The 27,609-nt window shown below is 45.4% G+C and overlaps 4 protein-coding genes across 8 annotated transcripts; 2 read left to right on the forward strand and 2 right to left on the reverse strand.

The window, feature by feature from the left end:
* The first annotated feature begins 3 nt into the window (after positions 1 to 3).
* Positions 4 to 2,956, forward strand: LOC135349638 (uncharacterized). Its single transcript, XM_064548183.1, has 5 exons — positions 4 to 122; positions 177 to 273; positions 434 to 666; positions 831 to 972; positions 1,301 to 2,956. Exons 1-5 carry the CDS (start codon positions 31 to 33, stop codon positions 2,879 to 2,881), a joined length of 2,145 nt encoding a protein of 714 aa, XP_064404253.1. The 5' UTR covers positions 4 to 30; the 3' UTR covers positions 2,882 to 2,956.
* Positions 2,957 to 3,562: 606 nt separating this feature from the next.
* LOC135349630 (leucine-rich repeat serine/threonine-protein kinase 1-like) lies at positions 3,563 to 11,936 on the reverse strand. Of its 2 annotated transcripts, none has more exons than XM_064548172.1 (5): positions 11,786 to 11,936; positions 11,438 to 11,645; positions 10,855 to 11,147; positions 4,636 to 10,046; positions 3,563 to 4,062 (listed from the first exon to the last, which is right to left on the reverse strand). In XM_064548172.1, the coding sequence occupies exons 2-5, from the start codon at positions 11,640 to 11,642 to the stop codon at positions 3,720 to 3,722; spliced, it is 6,252 nt and encodes a 2,083-aa protein (XP_064404242.1). In that variant the 5' UTR covers positions 11,643 to 11,645; positions 11,786 to 11,936; the 3' UTR covers positions 3,563 to 3,719. The 2 variants fall into 2 exon arrangements, with proteins under 2 accessions (XP_064404242.1, XP_064404243.1); XM_064548173.1 differs by having other exon boundaries at positions 11,716 to 11,868.
* A 15-nt stretch (positions 11,937 to 11,951) lies between these two features.
* Positions 11,952 to 22,190, forward strand: LOC135349631 (pericentriolar material 1 protein-like). Of its 4 annotated transcripts, none has more exons than XM_064548174.1 (33): positions 11,952 to 12,170; positions 12,407 to 12,521; positions 13,396 to 13,533; positions 13,834 to 14,028; positions 14,238 to 14,294; positions 14,346 to 14,441; positions 14,585 to 14,716; positions 14,823 to 14,918; positions 15,059 to 15,142; positions 15,193 to 15,303; positions 15,369 to 15,634; positions 15,690 to 15,756; positions 15,812 to 15,923; positions 16,042 to 16,181; positions 16,362 to 16,502; positions 16,555 to 16,607; positions 16,713 to 16,739; positions 16,844 to 16,947; positions 17,068 to 17,262; positions 17,844 to 18,205; positions 18,263 to 18,999; positions 19,074 to 19,203; positions 19,340 to 19,468; positions 19,690 to 20,025; positions 20,140 to 20,196; positions 20,301 to 20,411; positions 20,476 to 20,555; positions 20,609 to 20,701; positions 20,754 to 20,925; positions 21,099 to 21,145; positions 21,204 to 21,657; positions 21,708 to 21,795; positions 21,985 to 22,190. In XM_064548174.1, the coding sequence occupies exons 2-33, from the start codon at positions 12,417 to 12,419 to the stop codon at positions 22,035 to 22,037; spliced, it is 4,968 nt and encodes a 1,655-aa protein (XP_064404244.1). In that variant the 5' UTR covers positions 11,952 to 12,170; positions 12,407 to 12,416; the 3' UTR covers positions 22,038 to 22,190. The 4 variants fall into 4 exon arrangements, with proteins under 4 accessions (XP_064404244.1, XP_064404245.1, XP_064404246.1 ...); XM_064548175.1 differs by having other exon boundaries at positions 19,693 to 20,025; XM_064548176.1 differs by lacking the exon at positions 16,713 to 16,739.
* LOC135349637 (ABC transporter G family member 20-like) lies at positions 22,158 to 27,510 on the reverse strand. Its single transcript, XM_064548182.1, has 19 exons — positions 27,507 to 27,510; positions 26,478 to 26,628; positions 26,223 to 26,382; positions 25,958 to 26,112; positions 25,741 to 25,848; positions 25,511 to 25,604; positions 25,223 to 25,297; positions 25,016 to 25,090; positions 24,771 to 24,912; positions 24,260 to 24,648; positions 23,956 to 24,169; positions 23,848 to 23,897; positions 23,627 to 23,704; positions 23,498 to 23,571; positions 23,183 to 23,375; positions 23,030 to 23,096; positions 22,874 to 22,972; positions 22,631 to 22,735; positions 22,158 to 22,376 (listed from the first exon to the last, which is right to left on the reverse strand). Exons 2-19 carry the CDS (start codon positions 26,597 to 26,599, stop codon positions 22,270 to 22,272), a joined length of 2,307 nt encoding a protein of 768 aa, XP_064404252.1. The 5' UTR covers positions 26,600 to 26,628; positions 27,507 to 27,510; the 3' UTR covers positions 22,158 to 22,269.
* Positions 27,511 to 27,609: the final 99 nt, after the last annotated feature.

Raw genomic sequence — 27,609 nt, forward strand, 5'->3', positions numbered from 1 at the left:
TGACGTCACATTATTTTGGGGGCGTGTGCAATGATCTGCTGTCACGCCCATTGCATGTGTACCTGTGCCAGTACCTGTGCCATGCCAATGGCTCTGAAGAATGATCTTACAGCTTTAGGATGGTTAGTAGTCTTGCTTATCATCAGTGCTGTATTCTAATAGTGCTCCCTCTGTAGGCACCTCTCCCCAGAGGGTCTGGTCAAGTGTCAGGAGGTCTGCAAGGAGAAGGGATGGACTCTCAATGTTACAAACATTGTCAAAGTCGCTCTAGATGTGAGCCATAGATACTTTAATTTATAGTATCTATGTGGAGCTCTCCATTTTATAGGACTGCTAAGATTCACACGTAAAATTCTGAACCATATTTTGATGCATGAATTGATTGTACTGCACTGAAATGCTTATCATGGTTTGTTTTCTCACTTGCTCATAGATGGATCTTCGTACTGTTGGAGATAACTCCCTACCAGTTGATGTTGTACGCTCCATGACTGGGGAAGTGGTGGGCCCCCTAGTGCTCCAGATACAGAAAGTGAAGAACGTAGCGATGCCCTCTAACAAGCAGCACCTGCCCTCACCCAGCAGGAGGATGCTTAGGCTCCAACTCACCGATAGTGGTGAGTACATGAGTGCTATAGAGAGCGATGGAGCTATCGACAAACTAAGGTGAGTGATTAAATGCTACAAGAACGCAATTCATACTGAGTAAATGGTTCCTCTCAAGTAGTGAAAACGAGTGTTATGCAACGCAATAGTTGCTATATTGTTGTCTTGTAGGTACGTCAGATCTACAGATATTGACATGCCAAAAATGTTTTTCTTGTCTGTAGTCCAACGACTGCTCCCGGTACAAAACTCAGACTAAAGGGCAACGTGAGGGTGGTCAATGGGTTCCTCCTACTGACCAGAGGGGGAGTGGAGGTGCTCGGTGGACAGGCTGAAACTCTGCTCAAGAAATGGAACCTCAATAAGGTACCGTATAGCGGGTAATTTTCATGGGGCAAAATATTCGTGGTTTTCGTGGTTGGAGGTCTGACCACGAATATTTTACCCACGAATGAAGCGACCTTGCCTACCTTTACCTACAATCCAAGCAGCAACTACGAAAATATTACCCACGAAATGTCTCAATATTGCTGAACCACGAATATTTTGTCCCCCGAAAATTACCCGCTATACGGTAGTTGTGTTTGTTGTTGTTGCTATGTACTGTTCTCATTACGCTATACGGTAGTTGTGTTTGTTGTTGCTGCTATGTACTGTTCTCATTACCATTAATTTTTTTCCTTTTCTTTTTTAGGGAATGACTGATATCAGCCGTAGCAGAACTGGCACGGCTAGTGGACCCCCTCCCTTTGTCCCATTAAGAGACAACCATGGGAAGAGCAATAGCAGAGACAATCGTCCCACTAGCAAGCAGACAAATGAACTCAGCAAAACTACTAACACTCGTAAGCTCACACAACAAAACCAACAGGATCCTGATAAACCAACTCGTACCCAAATGGACAAACCTGCAGAAAGATTACAGCGAAAACCCGACAGAAAACCTGAAGCTAGCTTCACCAATAAATTACCAACTAAACAAGAGGATGCGACAAGGCGACCGAGACAAGATAGAGGCAGGCAACGAGAAGATGATGATGATGAGTATCAGCCCAGCACCAGACCAACAGGAGACTATCAACTTGCAGACTGGTTTGGCAAAAAACTTAAACTGAGCGACAACAAGACGTCCAACTGGGAAGATGCAATAACATACGATGCAATGGCCGAACAGCTAGAAACTTCATCACTAACCACAAATCACTCCCATCAGCACCACTACAGAAATGATGCATACAGCAGGAGAGGCAATGAAACACAGGTACGCGAGGGAACAAGATATCACCGCGGTAGAGACAGACAAGAAAGAACAGATGGTTTTGAACGAGCTATGCGTGCACCGAATGAAAGGTCTCATCGTTCACAACAAAGTGAGTATCCAGGGACGACCAACGAGAGCACCAGACCAACAGGAGACTATCAACTTGCAGACTGGTTTGGCAAAAAACTTAAACTGAGCGACAACAAGACGTCCAACTGGGAAGATGCAATAACATACGATGCAATGGCCGAACAGCTAGAAACTTCATCACTAACCACAAATCACTCCCATCAGCACCACTACAGAAATGATGCATACAGCAGGAGAGGCAATGAAACACAGGTACGCGAGGGAACAAGATATCACCGCGGTAGAGACAGACAAGAAAGAACAGATGGTTTTGAACGAGCTATGCGTGCACCGAATGAAAGGTCTCATCGTTCACAACAAAGTGAGTATCCAGGGACGACCAACGAGAGACACGGGACTCACAGAGACAACAGAACACATATACATAATGCTCGAGGCAACAGAACTCACAATGAAAGAGGCAGCAGAACACACTATGATCGAGGCAATAAAACACATTATGATCGAGGCAATAGAACACATTATGATCGAGATAAAGGAGCCTCTTATGACAGGCCAAAGTATCACACTACAACAACCACTGCTCACACTGATGATCGAGGCAATAGAACACACTATGATCGAGGTAAAGAAGCCTCTTATGACAAGCCAAAGTCTCACACTATAACAACCACTGCTCACACCAATGGCAAGCAACAACAAACAGACAAACAGTATGGCGGCCCTGACGGTGATAGCAGAAAACCATACCTACCGCAGGAGTCAAGCAGACAACAAGAACAATGTTATCAGCCCAAACGAAAAGAAGAGGCCCCCGTCGTTAAGGAGGTGTGGATGCAATCATCAGCGTCATCTAGTGATCATTGGGACTGGTTGGGATCTACCACGACCGCTGTACCCTTCTCTGCCAAACGACAGAACTGAATTAAATTTAAACTATTAATTAGTCTTGTTTATACATAATTATTATGTTATGTAGCACAACAAACAGTCAACAAGTATTGACAAAGTATAGGGGGGAAAGGTCAAAGGCGTGGCTTGAATGGCTAACAAACCAGAAGATGAAGAGACAGTGTCCTCCTCTAGCTCTGGTGCTTCAAGATCTGAGCCAAAATCTGACAGCCAGCTTGATGAGAAAGAGCTGGAGAGGTAAACCAATTAATGCGCCCCCTAGAACTAGAATAGAACAGTGGCTATTATTTTAATAAACGACATTATGTTTTGATGATATTATAGATTAGCAGTTGAAGCTATTTTGCAAGAGACCAAACAATCGAAGTCCAGAGCAGAGCGATCAGGAGTGTTGGGATGGTATGTGCCAACCTTTCACTTCAAATCTTTTCAGATTTGCGGCAGCTCTTTACAGGATCAATTGATGTTGTATAAAATTAATACTCTTCCAGGCTTGTACAGTGTCTCCCCACATCACAGGCAAAGGTGCCCTGTGCCCCGGGCCAATAAAAGGTTCCTCAACAGTATGGTTCTGTCAGATGTGACCAGCAACAAGCGGACAAAGACTACACCCTCTATAGCTCGAGACCTTTCTCCTAAAAGAGACCACCTACCCAGCAAGAAAACAAACTGTGACCCACCCAACAAGAAATATAAAAAAACTCAAAGTTGTCAACATGAGACATTGAAACACAAACAAACAAGAACTGATAAACAATAACATTGTACATTGTAGACTGTTCACATTGTAGACTGTTCACATTCCACTCTTTATTATCATACAATGTCATTTAATACACAGTTCATCAACTCAATTTTGGTGTCTTCTAACAGTTACGTAAGCCACGTCATCGATAATTGAATCCCTCACTTCAGTGCCACTCCCACTCGTTAGTTCCACCTTGCCATACACTGTTCCTTGACGTCTACTACTATCGTCAGTGGCAACAATCACTGGTTTGGGGGCTGTGGAGGGCTTGAGATTTGCAGCAGGGCGTCGAAGAGAGGGAGGTTTAGGTCGAACGGGGGGTGGGAGCACTGAAGAGGACTGGTTTGGTTTGGAGGGCAGAATAGGTGGTTTGGGTTTTGCATAGACTCCAGGGGGCACGGCAGCAGCTGTAGAGTCGACAATGGAGCTGCCATTTGTCTGAGTGCTGTGTGTGTGCATCAGTAGTTGAGTGAGCTGTGACTGTATTAAATCGAAATGCATACAACATGTACATGTACAGTGAAATCCCTCTATAATGAACACCATTGGGGAACAATGTTTTGGCCTTTATACAGAGGTGGCCTTTGTTGAGAGGTTGTTTTGTACACAAACTGGGACGTGGGTGCCTGGCCGTTATATAGCAGCTGGCCTTTATTCGGAGGTGGTTGTTAACAGAGGCTCCACTGTACATGACCTTGAGGGAACATTTGACACAGACCATACATGTATAAATGCACAGAGACTAAACAAAACATGTGGTAGTTGTAGCATGTGCTCGTAGCATTTATTGTAGCTAAAGGTAAATATAAACAATTGTATACCGTATAGCGGGTTATTTTCGTAATGGTGGAAATATTCGTTTGTTTGTATCAGTAGAGCACCTACAAAAATTAAACTACAAATTGTTCTGGCACAATAGGTTCAACGTCACTAATTAAAAATACTGTTTAAATGGGTAGTTTGTACGAAAATGTGCACAAACGAAAATTACCTGCTATACGTGTACGCAGTAAGTTACCTTGGCTTTGCAGGCAATGGAGGTGGTTTTTTCTTTCCCAAGAAGTCGTCTACTGTAACCATAATATCTTCATCTGACAGCTGTCTAGTAGGTTTAGCCCCGAACGATGGCAGGGGAGTGTTAAGCTGTTTTAGAGCTACCTGCACAGCTCGCATGGTAACGTAAGGGTCAAAGTCTTTACATCTGGCTGAGTCTTCCAGCTGAAGGTCGGCAGTTGCCATGGTACTGCGACGATAGTCTGGCATTTGAGGTTGGGGCTGATGCCTCAAAGATTGTGTACGCAGAATGTTATTGAATGGGTAGTCATAATCGAGAGAATCTTCACTATTATCACTGGTGGTGGCTTGGCTCTCACCAACTTGCTGCAAATTACCATCTTTGTTGTTCTGTGTATTAACATCAATTTTGTGACTTGTCAGGGGAGCACTTTCTTTGTCAGTTGGGATAGGAACTGGTTCTTTCTTCTTTTTAATAAACTTGAAGAACTTTCGCTTTTTCTTCGGTTCAGTAGACGAGCTCTGAGCTGTGTCACTTGGCGACAGGTCGTCAGGCCTTGGGGGTAGAGGTGGAGCTTGTTCACTACTTGATTCTGGAATGGTATTGAGAACAGGAGGGTCAATTCTGGGTAGTGTGCGCATTTTTGACTGAATGGGGGACTCAGCCACGTCAGCTGACCAAGTGTTGGCTCGTAACATAATTTCTTCTTCGTCAGAGTCTTCAATTGGAGGCACGTCGTAAATATGTTGATCATCACAGTTCTTCATGTAGGCTATAGGTTGACGACAACTAATTTCTTCCACTGCTTCAAGTCTCGACTCAGTCATGCCCTCCAACACAACAGTATAGAGTCCACTTTGCTTGACAGAGCTATTGCAGTTGTCTAGAATAGAATGCTTCACGTTGGGCAAGTCTTCTTTTATTCCAGTTCCCACACTCAATACCAGAACGGAATCAGGCACTGTTGGACGTAATGATGAGAGTGTGTCCGTCTTGTTTTGAGATGTATTGAGCATTTCACTGGCCGAGAGGACGGTCATGTTCCCCATATAGGAGGGATGGAGTAGGAGGAGCTGACGAACGTGGGAGCAGTGCACATGGAGGTGAGAGATGAGACGAGGGGAGGTGGCCACGGCACCAAAGATAAGAATGTGTCCAGTGTTCAAACCAATCCAGATAGTGTCCAACACTACCCTCAAAGAATACACCCACACCTTGTTAGGGTCTATGGAGACAATTGTGGCACAGCTGATTGTGTAGAGGAGCGCTCCAGTCCAGGAGTTGAGCACTTGCACTTGATCCGTACGTCTGAATGTGATCCAAAGTGTGTCAGGTTGCTCCTCGTCTTCATAGCCAGGCTCAGAGAGCACAATAGAACGGATTTCTGCTTTTGCAGTGATTTCAATCTTTGCTTCTTGGTCTAAAGTATCTGGATGCAATCGATACACGGCATTTCGAGTAGCACACATCACAGAAGCTTCAAGGGGCTCAATACTTTTGAATTCTTCTTCGTGGCACACAACTTTTGTGTGTCTCGGCTCAGTTGGGATATTCTTGTCAGTAACATCATAGATTTGCAGCACTCCATTCACAAGGCCTAGGTACACTGAGGTAGGGCTCACACCTACAACCGCAACGTGATGACTTAACGAAAACTCATTAATGAACTCCAGCTTGCCCAAACTTGAGTAGACACGAACTTTCTTGCTGGAGAAGCTCACCCAAAGCTGAGATCCCACGCACCCCATACAAATCACAAACTCACTTGGCAGCTCAACAGTTCGATTCACTTCAAGGTCAGGTAAGGAAAGGTGGGTCAGATAAGCTGTGCTTTGACCAGTCAGTTCGCCACTGCAAATAAACACATCGGTGTGGAATGAGTTCTTGACTCGAGTAAATTTTGCTGTTGCTGCATATAATTCGTGATTTTCATTGATGAGATTTCCATCTTGAACCAGTGTGTGAAGAGGTGACATCATAAATTCGACAATCTTGTTGGCATATGGCCGTTTAAAGGCGTCCGGGTTCCAGCATTTTGCGAGCAGCTCACAGAGAAAGGGAGCTCTATTTCTGACTGGGTTCAGCGACGGTCTGTCACAAGAGGTGAGTGAATCACTTTGCTTCTGGAAAGGAGAGTTGGAACGGACATGAACAGTACTTCGGGTGATGATCTCATACGCCACAAAACCAAATGCAAAAATGTCCACTCTTTCATCGTACTCGCTAGCTGACACTTGTAACATCTCCGGGGCAGGGAAAGTACCATAGCAACCAACACCAATACCTTGAAAGACTCCATAGCAGGCATCTGAGAATCCGGCAAGTTTCACGTTGACATCATCATTAGTTGAGAGTGAGTAGACAAGGATATTGCCCAGGGACACGTTGCGATGGATCACATGATATGAATGTAGTGCCTCAAGGGCTTTGGCAAGCTGGTATACCATTCGCAGACGTACAATTCGAGGCACAGAGATCTCTTTGATACTGATGACTTCTTCGAGTGAGGACCACTTGGCAAATGGAAGCACAAGGCAGAGAGGCTCCGGGCACATGCCGATTATGCTGAGAAGGAACGGACACTTTGCTCTTTGCATGTGAAGAAACACTTCGAATTCTGTCCACATCTCGAGTACTGGTGTAGATTTGAGTACATTGGGATCTTTACCAGTAGTGTTTGGTACGGGTGGGGGGTATGGTTTCACAGCAACAAGAGTATTGTTGTACTGGCCTTTGAATATGGTCTCCGTGGGAGCAGGACTGAGACAGGTGGCCCTGTCACTAGAGTTGAAACTGACAGAGTTAGGGGGGATGAAAAAGTCCGCATCAATGTCTTCCTGGATTAAGTCTGGAACGATTTTTGCAATGTGGACAATCTTCTCTAAGTGTTGGATGCACTTGACCCCAACACCTTTGGACAGTGCGTACAGACAATCTTGAAATGAGATAGAGGGGACGTTGGGTTTCTCAATGTGTATACAGTAACTGCAGGGCACCCACACTTCAACAGTTCTCCAAACAGTGGGGTACCAATTCTTGAGCAGGCTGTCGACAATAAAACTGAGGATGTGCATCGTGGTGTGGCCAAGTTTTGTGTTGGCAACTCGAATCTCGATTCCTTGGTGAAACGGCTCAGTATTTATATCGATCCTCTCAATACTGTACACCAAATTGCAGGCGTTCATCCAACACACGATACCGTTCTGCCAATACCTCCAATCCACGGCTCTCGGCGGTGGGGAAGATGCAGTGCCCGAGGAGACAAACGAGATGTATTTGGTAAGACTCTCCATGTTGATGAGTAGGTGTGTGATAAGTCGGCCCATTAGTGTGATCGGTACAAGCGTACAGGTGTACTGTCGACGTAGGTCACCAGATGAGAAGTTGTTGAAGATGAGGTCAGGCTGTGGACTCAACATGGAGGGGAGGAGCCACCTTTCGCTGCTCAAGGCCAGGGAAATGGCATTTCTGTTGAGAACATACTGTAGTGCTGTCGGTATGGGGAGTCGTATGGAAGAGCTTCCCAGCAGATCCACGAGTCCTTCTTGTCTCACCACAGCAGAGGTAGAACTAGCCATTAGGAGAGAATTTTGAGAGATGACATTGCCAAGCACGTGGCAGTACCACTGGCGACTGAGTACATAGTAGGTTTCGGAGTCCTTCGAACAAGGAAGATGGACAAGAGTTGCCATGGAGCTGAGGAATTTAATGAGCTCTGGGAGCTCATAGTGACTGCTCAGGTCATGCGACGGCATAGATCGAATCAGTTCCCAAAAATCCCAACCACTCACAAAAAGCGATCGATTGTCTTTTTGCATTTTCTCGGATTCGGTTTTGAGAAGCTTGTCGCAATTGTAGTAGCTGCAAGGCACAAAAGAGGTGGTCTTTATTCTCTCGGCAGCCCGACTGACGGCATCCAAGAACATCTGAACTGATGTCTCCCCTCCAGTTTCCACGACACTTTCACCCCCCTCCAGCAAGACGTGATGAAGATGGATATGATCACTGAGATCCTTCCATAAAGATTCGGCTATTTGATTCTCCACGGCCAGCTCAGAATGTGCGTACAGAATGGACTTCCAACAGGCGACAACAATAATCGGAGAGCTTGGAGAGTGAACGGAGAGATGACGCAATACAATGTGGAGGTCGTTTGCGTCTTGCTTGTTGTGACAGTCCCACGGAACAACGTAGAGAGCATTTGGCATGAGAAACACTTCGTGGAGGAATAAAAACTGAGAGGGACTAGCGAACTTCAGAACGCTACAATTGAGTTCTGAGGTGACTAAAATGCTCATAATTCCATCCAAAGCTTTCGATTGCTTGGGAAAACCGATGACTTGAACTTCATAGTGCGTAACCGTCTGCATTGATTTGAATCGATCTTGAAGGAATTTAAGCACAGAGCCCCTTTGTCGGTCAGGGTCAGGGATGTTGACAGCATTGTGTACATTCTCTAGGGAGAGGGCTTTTAAATGCTTGAGGCCGCCAAGCTCGTACGGAACATGCTTGATCTCGCAATTGTGACTGATATCGAGTGACTCGAGAAAACGCATTCCAAATATTGACTTTGGGACGGCTTGGAAATGGTTGCCACTGAGGTCAAGTTGTGTGAGCTTGGAGTGTGTGAAGTAGTCGGGGAAAGATGTCAGTTTGTTGTGAGATACATTCAGGACGCATAGAGATTCTGAGACACGGTCCATGAGATGTTCTGGTAGAGATGCTATTTTGTTGTGAGACAGATCAATGCTCTGGATCCTGTCCATACAGAATAATTCAGAGGGAACGAAAGTAAGTTCATTCGATGCTACTTGCAGCTTTTCCAGATTATTAAACTTGAGCACCTCTGCCGGTATCTGTTTCAAAGAATTGAACGAGAGACATATTAAGGTGAGTGTGGAGTAGTCGTGTTGTGTTAGCCAATCAGGCTCTATATTTTCCAGTTCAAGATGGTGCCAATCGATGAGCTTTGCTTGAGGGGATTTGGCAGTCTTAGAGAGGAGCTTAGCAGCTGCTTGTATGTGCTTGTACTTGAGAGCCACCTTTATAGGTACAGCTACTGACAGAGTACCATTCTCGATAAGGGGCATGAGGATATGGTTGTACTGCATGACCGAGGAGTAGCGAGGGTGAGAGCAGACATCATCTTCGTCCCAACAGAGGAGGAGGTCAATGGCTGTCTGATCGTCTTCTCGAGCAGCTTGACAGAGACGAACGAAGGCTAGGATGTGGTTCATACGTGCACTGTTTTTGATGCACTCTTCAAAATTGTCAGCTCCTGCTTTTATTAACAGTACAGCGAGTCTATGGTTTCCAAGTTTGCAGGCGATTCGGAGCGAAATGTTGAGCTTCTCTTGTTTCCATTCGGACAGCTCTTCTGAGAGGCGTGTCTGCTTCTCCAGCTGAGTGAGAGCCTATGGAGGAGAGAATAATGGTGGTTAAAGTTGGGTTCAAAGTACTAGTATGTACATGTAGGTGGCATTCAAACAGGGAGTGTCCGTAAAGTAAGTAAGGGACTGCAATTAACTAATAACAACATACAACATTAGACTACACAAGCTAATTAATAATAAAGGTGTTCCCTCAAAACTAGGAGCTCATACTGAAAGCTTTTTCTCAACGACACGACATGAGAAATTGTACAATTTCCATAGAAAGCAGGGGAAAGCACAAACGTTATGGCTTCAAAAGGTGGAAAATCAACTGAAATGCATACACTAACTGCGCTGGTTATTACCAAAACTGCAACTAGTATGTACACAAGTCAAGCGGCTTTAAAACCACAGGTGTGTACCAGGTGGGTGCTATAGCAACACACTCTGTTATCAAGCATTAGAAATATGAACACCTCAGTATCAACAAGATAAGATATAGTTACTACCTTCCTATAAGCTTTGGCTGTAAACAAACTGTCTTGCCATCATGCATACCTTGTTACAGGGCTTGTACCTTGTACTGACAAAGTAAGAGAACAAGGGCATAGTACACTAAATCCCTTGAAACATAAGAGGTGCTTGTACTGCATTTTTAATTATTATTGTAACAAGCTAAAGTGCATGTACAGTCTGCATGGCGTATAAAATGAACAAGAGCTTGTAGCACATGGTGTATAGAATGAACAAGAGCTTGTACACGTTAGCGTAACAGGTTAAGCCACAGCTTGTTACCTGAAGTAATGACTTAATAAATTCCAATAAGGATTGTATATCATTCTAGCCTCACCTCGGTCATTTTCAATATGTTTCCATTCACAGTTGCATTCTCCACTTCAGCTACTGTTATTGCGACTACCACTTGCCAGCGGCCATTCTCCAGGGAAATGTCTTTAGCTGTCCGACACTTTCGATCCACAGCACTCAGAGATGCTCCACAATCCACCAACGCCATTACCGTGTCAACGTGTCCCCTCTCGGCAGCAAGATGGAGGGAAGTAAACGCAGGTCCTTTTTGTGTCCTGACATTGATGTCCAAAAATTCACACTCATCGTTTAATAGTCTGACAACATCAGCTCGTCCTGTACAAAGAGAATGAATGATGTTCTGTAGCGTGTCTGCACTATGTAGATCTAGCATTGTGGTGTGATGTACGCCATGAATGGTCACAAGGGACTCTTGTGTGTAATCTAACTAGCCATTGTTATAAATTCATAATGGGCATCCAATGTCAACTACACATTAGAGAAATCATCATTTACCTTTGTGTTCTAAAACAGCAAACATCACAAATTGCAATCACGTACTTGTGTTTAATTGCTAAATTACACACGACTCTAGTGAGATAGGTAACAGTATGCATGCATGCTACCTGACATGGCTGCCTCGTGGAGTGGTGTGCATCCGTTAACTCCAGCAGCTCTATTGACCACCGTCTCAGTGATAGTTTCGTTGAGATAGCTCCTAACAGCCGATAGGTCACCTGACCTGCAGAGTCGATGTAGCTCACTTCCAGCAGGATGCAAGGAGAGGTGCCTGTTTCGACCCGCCCAACGAGATGGGTCCAGCTCAGTCATGATCTGCAGACATGCACCAAACCATTCATTGTTATTTAAACATTTATGCCTACATCTAGCTAAATTTAGGTACCTCAGCTCAGCTCAGTCTCAGCTAGCTCAACTCAGTTAGTCACACTCATAGTCATATGGCATTAACTTACTGCAGCCTTCTACGACGTGGTAGCTCCAAACAGTTGATCTTTCTGACGGCAGACAGCTAGCTGAGCTTGCAAAACAAGCAACCTCATAAACTCACTGTGTGGCATGGAAATAATTGACCTTGCAAAAAAGCTAAAAGCTTGCTAAGCCTAAGGAAAACTACGCAAAAGTTCATCACGTGGGGAGACATATGAGCTAGCAGCGTGGACGTACACACAGCTAGCTAAACCCGAAGTTCAAGCCAAGTTGCTGTTGAACTTGACACTAGAGTTGGTGCACGTATGCTGGAAGAAGCTAGCTGATATCCATTGACTGTTTGCATCTTGGACATTGGACTTCACCGGAGGAGTTAAAACTCTAGGTGCATTTTGCAAAGTGGGCCAAAAGGTACATTTTCAATTTTGTGGGTGGAATCACTGTCTACCGTTTCTGCACTCACATCAGATCCCTGGCACCGTAATAATTATAATGCTTCCTCCCACATTTTGGCATTACTATCCTTTAATCCCTAACATAGCAGTGCAAATGTCTGGTGCATTTGTAGTAATATTTTTTGAGTACATTGTATTGATACCTGCACACCTGCACACCATAAAAATATGAGCTGCAATTAACTATTGCAGATAATTAAGAATGGCGACACCGCATCCATCCAAGTTGAGAGGTGCTCTCAATCGTTCCCTCCCTGCTAAACCCGGAGCGTTGGTCAGAGCTGCACGGGCCAATGGTGACAGCAATGTGAGCAGCTGTATAATTGCTATCATAGTCTATAATCCGTATGTTCTTTAGTGACTAGAGAGTGTACCCCGTATCACATCCGGTCCAGTAATTGCACATTGTCATTGACAGTGTGCAATTACTTGTCGAGTAATTACACACTATCAATGACAGCGTATATATTATTTTCGAATAACGGCTGTGGCTGAAAATGTTAAGAAAACTGCCGAGAACTTCATCATAAACGATTAAGTATGGTTACTTGTGCAATAAGGGATTAATCGCATTTATAACAAGCACTGGCAAGGTTAATAGCACTCGGCTATATATGCCTCGTGCAATTAGATAGAAGCCTTGCCACTGCTTGTTACTCGTGCTACATGTGTATTAATCCCATTATTGCCAATACTATTACCGTATAATTATATAGCGGCAAATTTTCGCAGGTGCAAATTTTCGTGGGTTTCGATTTCGCATGCCAGGAAACGCGAAATTTTGTACCTCACGAAAATGTCCCGCTATATGGTAATTATACTAACAACTAGAGCACTGAAGTGCTAACCCTCGGCTGTTGACATGAATATAAATAGAGGAGTGTTCAGTTATAAGAAGCAACAAACCACAATTCCAGCTTTCAGAATTCTTGTCCACTGATCTTGATAAAAGATCACTTCAGCTGCATATAATTATGTAGATCTACCTCGAATAAAGGCTGCGTGTTAGCTAGCTAGCCAACGTGCAAGTTCAAGCTTCTTAGCTTTTGTTCAGATATTACAAACAAACAACCAAACGACTACTACGCCCGCTGGCCACGGCACGGCCTCGGGTAATAGATGCAGCAGTCTATGAATTTTATCCAGAGCAGTAAAGTACATTACCATTCCCCTATGCGCAGATGAGTGAGGACTCGTATAGTGGGCGTGTCCACATATCCTCCTCTGTCCCCCGGACACGGTTCACAGCCAAGACCTCCCGCAGTGAAAGAGAAGGCATAGAAAACCTGCGGACCAAGATGACATTCAGTGATCATAGCGTGAGTTGTGGACAGCAAATAATTATAGGGGTGGCTATTTTCCATCCTCTATCTCAATTCTCAACACACACACTTTTGCAGCCCAACATGTAGTGAACTAGGCCAAGGAGGTTTTTATTTTTGTCTAGAGATTAGTACCAACTACCACCGACCAGTGTGGGCATCTCCCTGCACATCGGGCATGCTAGCTAAGTAACTGTGTTGTTGGTAGTCTTTAGCCTTTAGCGCAGCAGTTGACAGCACTGTACCAAACCGACAATATTTAACAATTGTTGTTGCACCTGTTATTGTTCCCTGCAGACTGAAAGCTCTGCACGATCCACCCCACGGAAGAAGCAATCCAATCTGCCACTGGAAGGGATCGTGTCTCCACGAGGCCACACCTCTCTACCTAGTTACGTTCTAGATGCCGGGAGGGACGACGGGGCATCAGAGGGCGAGCTCACCAATTCTGTCACTGTTCAGGACATACTAGTCAAACTGGACTCTGTCAAGGTACAGTAGGTGATGTTTGTACTCGTTGTCAGAGAGTTGCGTGGACAACTGTCATAGATTTGTATCTAAACACATTGTTTTAAGAGCTCCATTACTATTACACGTAGTAGTACTCAAATGTTTCTGAAAATGGATGACCAATACCCAGTATTTGAACAGTCAAGTTAGCTGCTAGTGAAGCAGTAAAATACAAATGCAATTCCTTCTAGAACTATTTAAAGGAAGCGGAGTCCTTGCAGAAGCAGCTGCAAGACAAGGTCTCTGAGGTAAGACTCCTCCCCTACTAATAGGATGTAACTACCCCCCCCTCCCCATAGCCTGGAGCTTCAGCTCAGGTGGAGAAGTTGAATAAACTGATTCGGGAGCTGAGACAACAGGAGACCTCCTACCTGGCAGTCCTGCTTAGGATCATAGTAAGACACAGTACGAATTATGACTTCGATAAATGATTGTGTCTTACTCTACATGTAATGGGGAGGGTATTCTCCATTAGCATGGAAATGTATATATGTGGTCTGTGTTACCATGATAATTGAGTGTATGACGTGCCCGATAGGACCGCGGAGAGACTTTCAGCCAGCTGAACACGACACAAGAGGAGAGTGGATCTGAGATCAGTGAGGACGAGGACAGTCTGGAGGGAGACGAGGCCCTCAGCCTCAGCCTCAGGGCAGAGCTACAACAGCAGGTAGGGTTGTCTGTCACCTGTGCCTTGCATGGTTTAACTTTCAAATCTGTCATTGTATATAAAAGTACTTCATACCTGTGTGTGTGTGTGTGTGTGTTGACTGTAGAAGTCTGAGGAGCTGACCACTGAGCAGGAGGAGGAGTTAAGAGTGCTGAGACAGCAGCAGCAGATGCTCAGAGACCTTATTCAACAGCAGGAGAAGGTTAGAGCATCGTGTTTTGAGAGAACCATGGAGATTTGTTAGCTACAGTATAGTACATGTGTATAAACCGTTCACACGATTATTGTCGTCAACTCTACATTGCTCAGCATTCGGTTATAGATGGTTTGCCATTGTTGCAGATCAAAGAGCTTGAAGGGAAACAGGCAGAGCTTCTTCGTCGCAGAAATATGGCTCAGAAGGAGTTAGTTGATGCTGAAGCTAAGGTTTGTAAGCTTTAATTAAACAGCTCACATGAACTGTTTATCCTTTTTAGACTCAAGAGTATCGGCATCTAACTGAGGCATCTGCTATGATGAGTGAGGGGAAACCCTTAGCTAACGAACAGCCTGACAAACCACCGGAAGATGATCAACAAGAAAATGAGGTGCGTTAATTTGTGCAATGTTTTTGAATGAATTGCACTTACTATTATTCTACCACTGTACACAGGAGGAGACAAGAAGTCGCGAGGCTCTCCTGAAGAAGATAGCCACTCTCAAAGAGCGTAAAGAGAAGCTAGAGGGACTGATGGATTCGTTTGCTCAAGTGCAACTAGAAGACCCCGAGGCCACACCTGAGGGCAGCAGTGAGGAGAGTGACTCGGGTGATGGGGAGGGGGACACCAGCGTGGAGCAAGCAGAGGAAGCGAGTGGAACTAGTGAGTTTGTAAATCCCAGTGAAGGTCTTGCTGACGCTGAGCTGGAAGCCAAACTAAGGTATCTTCTGTGTGTAACTATAGTGCTGGGTGTAGCAACTGAATGCATCCTCCAGGAAAGCTGCTGATGCCAGGCAAAAGCTGAAGGAGTTGAGACTGACAATAGACAGCCTCAAAGAAGCAGTAAGTAGAATCAATCATACTCCCTCCCACTCGCTCTATTGCTGTTTTATTTCAGACTGGGATGACTCCTGATGATAGGGGTGAGTCTGCTGTTAGGAGGTCTGATGGTGGGGCTAGTGTGGACGAGGGAGACACCACTCTGGACGCTACCCTCGAGGAAAGAGAAGGTGTGTGTGTGTATTAGACAACAATGTCTCACACCTGTCAGTTGTCATTATAGAGTCTCTCACATTTTTCCTGTACTCTGCTGACACATGTTGATAGCATGGTTACTCTTGCCCACAGGAGACCTAGACCGCAGTCTGGTGGTGGACTATCAGCAGAGGCTGGTTCAGAAGAGACAGGAGGTGGCTCAGCTACAAAAGCAGAAAGATGACCTCCTCCAAATGCAAGAGAGGATACTGACCATGCAAGAAGAGTACTTAGTGAGTCTAAACTAGCGGCTTGCATGCTAGAGGTCATTATCTGTAAATTGTGGTATGTACTACATGTACAGTAGATTTAAGATTAACCTATCTTGGCTTTGCTATTGAGTAAGCACTTGTGTACTGTATCTCCATTATTTACGTCTGGATTTGTGTGTGTCCCCCCCCCCCTCCCCTTAGGATCCAGATGACTGTGCCCCCTCCCAGCAGTCAGCCGAGGGGGAGGGATTGCCTCTCCTCTTAGCCCAGGAGCTGGAGAAGCAGCAGCAACTTTACGATGAGATCATGGCAAAGACAGAGAAACTCAAGAACTTGCGTGTGGTGAGTGAAACTAACTGACCCTACAACTCCCTCTATTGTGTTGCCTCTGCAGCAATATCAGGAGGAGGTTGCCAAGACTTCTGAGCATGACACCTACTCCTTGACGTAGGTCTTTGCTATGAAACTCAGCTACGTATATGATGTGTTGTTATCTGTTCTAGACTACATTACATTCACACTGTACATGTACAATGTATGTTATCTTTGCAGGAGCTCCACAAGATTGCTCACTGAAGCGTAAGTATGACGTTAATTTTGTCTCGTCAAATTTATACACTTTTGGATTCTCGTACCAAATTTCTTGTAACATGTCCTAACCCCCTCCCCCCACCCCCCTGTAGTGACCTGACAACAGCAACGTGGGGGGGCTCCACTGTCCAGAGTGATGAGAGCAGCGACAATGACTCGGACAGCTCTGGAGGAGATCCTCCTCAACAAACAATAGGTGAGAGCTTTAGCTGGATTTTTGAGCTTCCTTTGGTTGTCATACATGTACACAATATAATCGTTTTTACGCAGGGTATTATGTTGTATCTTGATTGAAGGGGTCTCCTCTTATCTACAGGTGCCAGCGTGTCTGTGCAGACAGGAGATGTTGTTCCGGATGAGCAGCTCCCGTTTAGCGTCACACGCCACACCCCTAGACGTAACCCCGCTAGACGCACCCTCTCCGACACGGGGGACACTCCCAAGAGTGCCGACAAGAGGAGGAAGTTGGAGACAGAGGAGCACAGTAGGGGGGCCACCAGCAAGGGTGCCGGTGAGAGAGAGAGAGAGAGAATACTATATAAGTCTATATAATTTATAGTGGTATGTGTATTATCCCATTGTTTGGTATGGCTCATTAGAAGTGTCGTCTCTACCGTGTTCTCTCTGAGTATGTACATGTATTTAAGTAACACCTATTTTATACACAAAAACTGTTCCTTTAAGACACGCTTTTATGTCACAGTGACCTTTATTCAGAGGCCATCATTACCATGTAGAGAGGGTCCTCAGTACACATATAGGGAATGTCGTATGAATTTGCAAATGCTTTGTACGTGTGCTATACATGCAACAGCACATGCAGGTGAGGGGGGATAATTCGCCTCCCCCTAGGGTATGGCAGATTTGTTAATATATAAGGCATTGTGAGCTGAAATTGCACCAGAATTTTCATGGGGAGCATGCCCCACTCGGACCTCCCTAGTTTAGCGTGCACTTTCGGTGCAGGCATACACTGCTGGGTGCTTCGCCCCTCCTACATTTTCATTTGCCCCTGACCCAAAATCCTGGATGTGGCCCTAACATGTACATTGTATGACATGTGGTATTGAGTGTGCCTTTTCTACTTTTTAGGGTCAAAGTATAATGGGCCCAGTGCCGTGTGGCCTGGTGTTATCTTCCCCACTCAAAGGAGACCTGCTCCTACTAGAGACAGCTCTTCCCAGACACCCAATCACGCTCCAACTAACCACGGTGCCGCTAACTTCCCGCCCCCTGAACCGACAGCTGGTGCAACAATGATGCCACCTGGAGACAACATGAATCCTCAGTTTGGATTCATGTCTAACATGTGCAGTGAGCTACTGCGAGGACAGAACCAACTCATTGGAGCTCTCTGTCATAAAATGGATCTCGACTCCAGCATAAACATACTCTCTAATTACCACAGGGAACTGGACGGTTACTATAGACACATGTGTCAAGCACACGCTAGGGTGAGTTTATTTTGTTGTAGACTTCTCTGTATGACCTTTCCTCCTCTTTCTTTGCAGTTGGAGCAAGCAGCCCCTCAGTCCGAAGCAGAGGAGCCTATTGATGCCCAACCTCCGCCTGAGACCTCCTCCCTACCACCTGACGAACCTCGGCCTAGCCAGTATGGCTACCAACAGCAGCAGCCTGGCGTAACAGACCATCTCTCCAGCGGAGGCTCAAGTCTCCTCAGACCACCTCCCCCTATGCCGATGGTCATGTCGCAAAGCCCCTACCCCCCACGGCCTGTATACCAGCCAGGATGGTATCACAATCCCTCTCCAATGGCATTCTCATTCTCGCCTCATTTCTCGAGCCAGTTTGGGACAAATGGCATGTCTCCATTCCAAGGCTGGCCTCATTTCGGTTCCACTGGGTACTCCCCTCAAGTTGTCCCCCCACACAATGTTCAGCAAAATCCATCCACATTCCACCCTGGCGCTACCAATGACGGAACTCATGCTGAATTCCCAGAGATTAATTTCCGAGATTTGCTTCTGAATAGCCCGTCTGGAATCACGTCAGCGTCCGTACAAGTGCAAGCTCCATCGACTCCGCCCCCAAGTGCCCCGCCTAGTGTGAAGAGTCTAAACAGCAACAACAACAACACTACTCAACTTAGAGTACCAACGACTACTGTAGGCAGCTCCAATTATGCGGAGGGCATGCCAACTAACAGTGAGAGGGAGGGAGGCAACAAAGATCAAGACGAGGAGTCAATCTCTTCAATGCCTTTCAGTGCACCAGACGATACTGAAGTGTGAGTTGGTGATAATTATTATACATATTGCTTATTCTTTGTTTCCAAGTCTCTACTATCTGTTACCCCCACAGAGCTCAGTCATCCTCTGAGGTACTGGTGGAGGGTGGAGCTGGCTTCTCGGTGTTTGATGCCCTCAGGGACACCATCTACTCGGAAGTGGCCACCCTCATAGCCAACAACGAGAACAGACCACACTACCTGGTCAGTCACATGACGTGTAATCGTTACGACCTAGCCATGTTACAGCCACTGTTAACTCGTAAGCTGTTAGTAAGGTTCTGAAATAGTGGCTCTCTTTGTATGTGAACTCTTGTGATCGACTCTGTGTGTTTTGTAGGTGGAACTGTTTCGAGAGCTTCAATTGGTTAACTCGGACTATCTTCGTCAGCGAGCACTCTACAACATCCAGGACCTGGTTACCCGCTTCCTGACGGGGGAGGATGAAGCCACACCCACTCATGGACCCGTGAGTCACCCCCAATAGTTTGACTGCCCATCTATGTAGTGTACAGCCTGTATGTACCTTTTGAGCTTACCATATAAAAAGTATAGCATACATGTACTGTTGACTTTTAAGCATACAATGTACAATCATTATATAAAGTGCAGCATACTAGACATTTTCAATATTGGATTTTATTTACCATATCACTTTCTGTATCACTTTCTGTCCCATTCCGATACCAGCAGATTGCTGATTCTTTGGAGCCAACGTCCAGTGAGAGTGAGGGCACCACTGAGGAAGAACCACCCCAACCCCAGCCCTCAGAGCTCACCAGCCAGGTGTACGATTACGTTGAGTTAGCCCAGAGTGGCAGCTCCCTCTCCACACCGCCTTGTCCCGACCAACCCTTTGCTGCTGACGATCTCGGGGACACTGTGATACGACGAGACAGGGCTCTGGCTAAACTTGTGAGCGGTGAAGAGGAGGGTAGTCCCGCGTTACAGCCCCCCGTGGTGAGTCCCGGACCCCTGGTAAATGAAGAGGGTGTGCTGGAGACATCCTTTGAGCAAGAACCACCGGTACGTATGGATTGTTGTTATTTACGCTGGTGGTGTTACATATGGTATCACTGTAAGTGTGTGTGTGTATGTGTAGTTGGAGTGGTGCTCTAATTCAAACATTTTTGTGTATAGGGAAATACATTTCTGGACACAAAACTATTGGACGAACAAATCAAAGATGTTATGACTGTACGTTATATGTACTGCCCCCCCCCCACCTCCCCCCACATGCTGTCATTGCCCAGGCAATACTACAGTACCTCTCTTGCTACATGTACCCCTCACCCCCTCAGGAGGTGATTCCTATACTCAAGGCCAACATGGCTGCCAGCTGCTGCCCCTCGTTGCTGGATCAGATCAAGAACACTGTGTTGGATCTTGTGCTGAAAAAAGAAAAAGAAAGAGTAAGGAAAAACGTTGTCACGTGTGGCAGGTACCGGTACATGGCTCATTGTGTCCCTCTCACAGAACCCTGAATTCTTAGAGACGCTCACGAAGCAGATTGATTCCACAGTCACAGAAACTTTAGAGAAATATCGAGACAAGAAGTGAGTGATTCCTGGTCTTTGTGTAATGCTGTATCCACTGTTGTGTCACTCAGTTTTAAGGACTGTGGTGAAGACATGTTGGTGGACCTCAGTGAAGTGCTGTTCAATGAGCTTTCATTCTTCAACCTCATGCAGGACCTCAGAGAGTAAGCCCCTCAAATTAGCAGCCAATAATTATAACGTTATGACTCCCCTCAGCCATCCCCAGCTGAGCTCAGACTTTAGGTCAGTCACATCGTCCCAAACCACCACTGAGAACGACGACACTGGTGACGAAACTAAAGCTGGGCCGATGGATGCTCTCCTCCTGCAGGCACTCACTCTACAGGCCAGTAGGAGTCTGGTGGATGAGGAAGAGGCTCTTGGAAAGGTCAGTGTGAGGGGCATGAAGAGAGTTGACCTTAGCTAAGGTTGTTAGTGCAAACATGTAGCTTGCAGCATTGTACATGAAATGTACGTACATATAATGTAGGCATCATTGTAATTGTTAGGGGCTACTGTGTGTTTTTTTGTTTGAATAGTGAATAATGTTTTCTTGCGCAGATGAGGGATGATGAGTTGGCTAAGACGTGGGACCCGAGTCCACAAAGGTAGTGGTAGTGTGCACTGTACACTGATGGTGATTATCTGTCAATCTTTCTGCTTCAGTGATGAAGAAGACATAACAAGAGAAGAGCCTCCTACCGCTTCAAATATTACCCCAGAGGCCATAATCGATTCACCCACGGAGGAACCTTTAAGCAATCCTGAGGCCCCAATCACTCCACCTACAACTACCCCTCAACCTAGTGTGGGAGTTGAGGGAGGGGCTAGTGGAGAGGTTGCCGACAATATTGACCCTATGCCAGGTATAGAGCACAAGGAGACGAGTAGTAGTGCAGGTGACAACACGGAGGCCACTGGTGGAGAGGATTTGCCAACCCCTACCAAACCGACCGAGGGGGAGACTAATGGAGACGATGTCGTTGCTCAGGTGCCAAGTGTGGAGCATGACGAGTCTGGAGATATTGCACCCGTGGGAGGGATTGGAACGGAGGGTGGGGCCATCCAACAACACCACGCCTCCTCTCCACCAAGTCACAGTCTGGTGGCCATCCCTCAGGTAAGTACAGTGTTTACATGATGGTGGTGTGAGTGTTGTGTTGGTTGCAGATCACACTGGATGTTCAGTTGAAGAGTGAGCAGGAGTCCATTGAGGGGCTACCAGCAATCATAGCCAGCATTGAGGGTCAGGGACAAGGTATGTCCTCAATTAATAATTATGCTTCCTATATAGTTACACGCATGTACACGTACTCTGCATGTTGTTGTTGTGTCTGTGTGCAACTTGTTTAGGATTTTGTGTTTTGTGATGTGCGTATAATACATAGCTATAATAATCATCCCTATGTACAAGTCATGATCATGACTTATTTTGTCCCCCTTGCAGAGCTTGCTGGGACTGGAGAAGAGTTGCCCTCAAATGAACAGGCTGAACCGTGAACTGCGTATTAATTATTAGCCACTTCCCCTGAATTGAACTAGAATCTATTTACTAGATTGTAATGTACTATCGATTAACGTACCTTATGACGGCTTGCAGTCACTTAATGCATTATGGTATCAAATTTTGATGATTTATAACGGTAAAATTAAGCTAGTGCTCATAATTAAATTTAATGCACACACAAAATACATAATAATAAGCCAGACAGTAAATAAATTAATAGCTTGTTTATTTTCTGATCCATAGAGCTAGTCCAGCATTGAACAGGAAGACCACACACCATGCAAAGGACACCAGGAACCCTCTGTACACTTGCAGATGAGCTAGTCCCCAACCTGCATGGACAGAAAGATAATGATGGTCAGTGAATGAAGATGAGTCACCTATATGTGACTAGGAGGCTAGCTTAGAGAAGGTTATATAGGGTGAGTGGGGGGGGGGCTTATATACAATCACATGCATGTACATAAACTGCGGCAAGTACTGTGAATCTTATAAGGCATGCACATTGTAAAGTGCATGTGTGTTTGTGCTGTCCTAGCCTCTTTCCCAGGCCGATTTTTATTTGCGCTTGTGCTGCTGTCCTTACCTCTTCCCATGATCGCTCTCATGGCCTCCGCCGGGTAGGTGGCGGGCAGTGCAATTGATATGTAACGCAACCAGGTAGGCATACCCTCAAACGGCCACATCACACCTGCACAAATCACAAAACAGTTATGAGATAACAGTGTTTAGCTTAACTACTTGCTTGATTGTGTATAACTATTAATACTAATAATGACGATAGTGTACACACATCACTAATATCGGAAGTTTCTCAGCATGTTTTTACCACTCAAGAGTATTGCTGGATAGAAGGCGGCCACTGACGCCTGGAGAGCAGCTGTCTCAGAGCTGAAAACGGACGACAGGAGAAGGCCAAACGACATGCCTGTACAGAGGAGGACCTAGCTCAATGATACTGACAATACCGTATATAGCTTGTCACCTGTCAATCCTTGCAGCATAGCTAGAGCAGCTATTAACCAGATATTGTAGAGATATCGATTGTATATCTGAGCCAAAAAAGTCAATATAGCTAGTGTTAATACATGTAGCACTTGAAAAAGGAATTAACAGTCGCTAAGAAAAATTTGCTGACCTTGAATCCGAATATGACCACGGTAACGAGCAGTGTGATCTGTACGAGCAGGATAAAGAACTGAGTGATGACTTGAGAGAGGATAATCTCAGGGACATTGACGCCAGCCACCCACGTTCTATCAATGAGTCCCTCGTTACGTTCCACTATCAACACCACTGCACTCAGAGCAATAGAGATACCAAATGTCAGACTGCAACAATGAAAGATGCAGCAAAGCCAAAATTAAGCAATGCAGTGCCCAATACCAAGTATTTGTACACTGTGTGTTTTAGTTATCTCACTATGCCAACATAATTACGGTATTATCCCCACCTGGAGATAACTCCTGGGCCCATGTAGTCAATGAAAGAGAGGTCTTTTTCCCCATACACAGGTGGAAGGTCAATCTGTACAAGTAAAAAGTGACAGATGGCCACTCAAAGGGATGGCTTAATTACACACATTGATGGGAGCCGAGAACAGCGAGTCGTTGATGTGTAACACATTGGCACAAGAGTCGATGATCTGCGTCAGAAACAGCTGCACAAAACATAAGCAACAGTTTCACAACAAAAACAGTGAGTGCTATACAGTAACTATTAATTGTGACAACACTCCTATCTATCATTTGAATGGGCAAAATTGCACACAATCCCAACCACACACACACACACGCACTTCACCTCATACGCTTGCAGCGTCTGGTTCTGAATGGTTATTGTGATCTGAGCATCTATAGAAACACCGCCATAAGTAACACACTATACAGTCATGTGAGAGTTGCAACGTACTAGTGACGTCAGCTTTGAGGTGAATAGTGGACTGGTTGATGGTGTCTTCATTGGGTGGGGGTATTAACGGGTAGTCCTTGCACTGCTCAGAGGCAATGGAGCACATTCGAACCACCTGATTCCAGGTGAAGTTTTCATAGATAATGACCGCAGCCCATGCATCGCCTTGCTCTACCATGGCAACCGCATCCTCCTCAGTACCATCAACCTCAATCTGTGTGTGTGTGGGCAGAAGATAGATTGTACACTGTATATAGTAAGAATAGCTTTACCGAGCAATAACTATGTACTTAAAAAAACTTACCAGTTCAAATGTTGGATCTTCTTTCAACTTGTTGATGTACAGTTGTCCCAGCGTTTCGACACCGACCAGGCCACCACCATCGTCCGTGTTGCTACAGATATTGTAGAGGTGAAAATCCGTGGGAACAGGAAGGCCAGAGCCATTGAGACCGGTGTCAAGGTTCAGGTAAGCTGTCTTAATGCCCTCCAAATTGTTGCCGATGGCGAAACAGAAAAGGGCAATCTGTAATGTGGGGAGTAGAAACTGGAAGAGGAGTAGGCCGGGGTTTCGCATGATTTTCATCAGGTTCTTCCAACAGAGGGCAACGATGTTTCTTGGCCGAGGAATAAAATCGGAGGGGTTAAACTTACACCTACAAGAGGTCTTCAGAGAAGTGACCACTCCCCTAGCTGTGGGGTAGGGGAAAGTACAGTAAGGACATTCTATAGACAGTAGCAATTTTTGCACACCAAACCAAATTATGCAAAGGGTTACCATCTAAGCATAGTAGAGGGACGGGTTTAGCACTCACCTGACTTCTTTAGTGAGTCGAGGCAGGTCACCTGATCAACCGGTTCGTTGTCCTCAGAGAATGAAGACGTTCGAGTGGCAACGAGGGGAGTCTTCTCATCAGGACCAGAGTCGTACGCTACCAAACTCTCCCCAGTGCCATTCTGGGGGTGGGTGGGTCCGACTCAGTATTATTATCGAAGTATATAGATACACTTGATCGTAGGTATTTGCAGTACTAGCTAAGTTAACGACAAGCACTCTTACCACAGAAACAGCCATAGTGTTAGCACTCTGGACGTCCTGTTTTTTACAGAGCAAGAGAAACACCTCCTCCAGAGTCTGCATAATTATGTAGTTAAAATAATAGCACCATAGTTACCTGAACACAATGGAAACACACAATGTCATACCACACAAGTATGAAGTATTTAAAAATAGCCGATACTGAGCAGATGCCATACATGTACGTACATTCATGTTGTATGTCTGAATGAGCTGGGAAGGTGGAGCCTCGGCCAATAATTTGCCGTCCCTCATGAGGCCAACCTGCAAACAATAGTATAATAACGTACAGCAGTTGGTACAGTAATCCCGTTTTCTGTAGGTGTAATGCATGGCAGGTACTGATCAACCTTGCAGTATGTTCAATGCAGTAATGGAGGCTATAACCTACACAATTGTGTTCGCCTAAGAAACAACAGCTGGTGCCACCAATGCAAAGAAAAGAGACAGGTGTACATGACATTGTGTTGTTCTCACCTGGTGTGCCTGCTTTGCCTCCTCAATGTAGTGTGTAGTGATGATGATGGTGGTCAGACCTGAAGAGGTCAGCTCCATCATATGATGCCATATCCTGAGCAGAAGGGGAACAAGCTGACAACACTCTCAATACCGTCTACTGGTACTATAGTGCTCTAGTTTCCGTGGTAATACATGACTATATAAAGCAGCTGGTGTTGGTGAGAATAGTGATATGAGAAGGAGCTCACTTTGCCCTGAGGAGGGGATCAACACCCACGGTCGGCTCGTCCAGAATCAGCAGGGGAGGTTCCTGTAACATAGCAATGGCAAATGAAAACCTCCTCTTCTGACCCCCACTGCAAAAAACAGCCATTAATAAAAAATGTTAAAGCTAAGGTACTGACCATAAACTGCATAAATTATACATGTACTTGCTTGATCACATAATGAAGATGGATGAGGCACCTTAATGTCCTGACTGTCCTGCTCTTAGAGTGTAGTTCGAGCAGCTCTAAGAGGAACTTGCGTCTTTGTTTTACCCTCTGCCTGCTCATCCCGTGGAGGATGCCGAAGTAGGACATGGTCTCATAGGTAGTGAAGTCTCCATACAAGGCCATCTCCTGTTATGCAACAATAACTTTAAACTACATGTATTGCTTTAACACAATGCTGCAACGTTTGCAGGTGAAATATAGGCATTCCTCTAGTTTAATATGTTTGCTTAAACTACCTGTGGCATGTACCCGACGTCTCTGCCTGGTATATGATGTCCCCACGTCCCAGGGACACGCCCCAACACCCGCACTTCCCCCATGACAAGGTTAAGTCGTCCCAGAATGCAGCGGAGGAGGGTGGTTTTGCCACACCCACTAGATCCAAGCAAACCGTAACTGTGTGGAGACAGTAGGTGCATGCATTATTTTATTATCAGAGATAGCATCAGATTTTCCAATGTGATAACTCTATAGCTAGCTAGCTAGCTCACATTGATCCATAAGGCACGCTCATGTCGAGGCCCTTGAGCACATCCAGACTCCCATAGCTCTTGAAAGCATCCTTCAACTCGACAGCATAGCCTACTTCCTTCATTTCTCCGTTGGCAGCCATGATAGACAAGATCCTGTGCCGCTTGGCTGCAAAGGTCATGGAGAAAAAAGGGGTGGAGCTAATCAAGATACTTGGAACCACTCCCTTTTCACCCTTATTAATTTTGTCGCCTCCGCTTAGAGAGACATCTGGCCACGCCCAGCTATAAAGAGCAACAACAAACCAGACAACAAACATATGTACCTGAACAGAGCCCCCTACTGCACTGGAGAGTGTGTCTCAGAGAGGGGAGGGGTAAGAGAGAAAGAGTCCTAATCCTAATCTAATCCTAGCTCTCTTGATTTTGTGCCCCCCCCCCCCCCCCCGAGCTATTAGGTGTGGCCTCCAGACTACCAGATAGTGCTGATAATTATGCTCAAAACTTTTTTCCACAATCCTTAATCTCTGAGACTATACCGAATTAATTAAGTACAGCCAGTGAACTGGTACAGTTTGCACTTTGCATCATGAAAGGGATATTGTTCTAGTTAATTATTGTATTGATTGTGGGAAACTTCGTATACGCGTAGTACATGTACTTCATATAATTGTTGTTGTACATGAACTGGTACAGTTCGCACTTTGCATCATGAAAGGGATATTGTTAACCCGAGGCGCGTGGGCGGCCACGGGTTATAGTAGTCGTTTGGTTTGTCTGTTTGTAAGTTCAGGATCTGCTCACCTGGCTGCCACAGCACTGCGTTTACAGCATGGATAGCCTTCACACAATAAGTTATTAGTTTTAACAATAGTAGATTTCTATGTTAGAGCTTTGTTGTCGAATAAAAACGAGCATAAACTAAGAAGCTTGATTGCACGTTGGCAGCTAACACTATACACTATACACGCGGCCTTTATTCGAGGCACCCTCCGTATTTACAGCTGAAGTGATCCTGTACCAAAAACAGTGGAAAAGGGTCACTACAATAGAAAGCTAGAATTGTGACTTGTTTGTTGCTCTGTTAGCTGACTCTGGGATCCTACTCCATCCAAGAGTCATACTTCTGATTCTTTGCTGTGATCCTAGACTA

The sequence above is a fragment of the Halichondria panicea genome, chromosome 16 (genome assembly GCF_963675165.1).
Source record: "Halichondria panicea chromosome 16, odHalPani1.1, whole genome shotgun sequence".
NCBI lineage: Eukaryota > Metazoa > Porifera > Demospongiae > Suberitida > Halichondriidae > Halichondria > Halichondria panicea.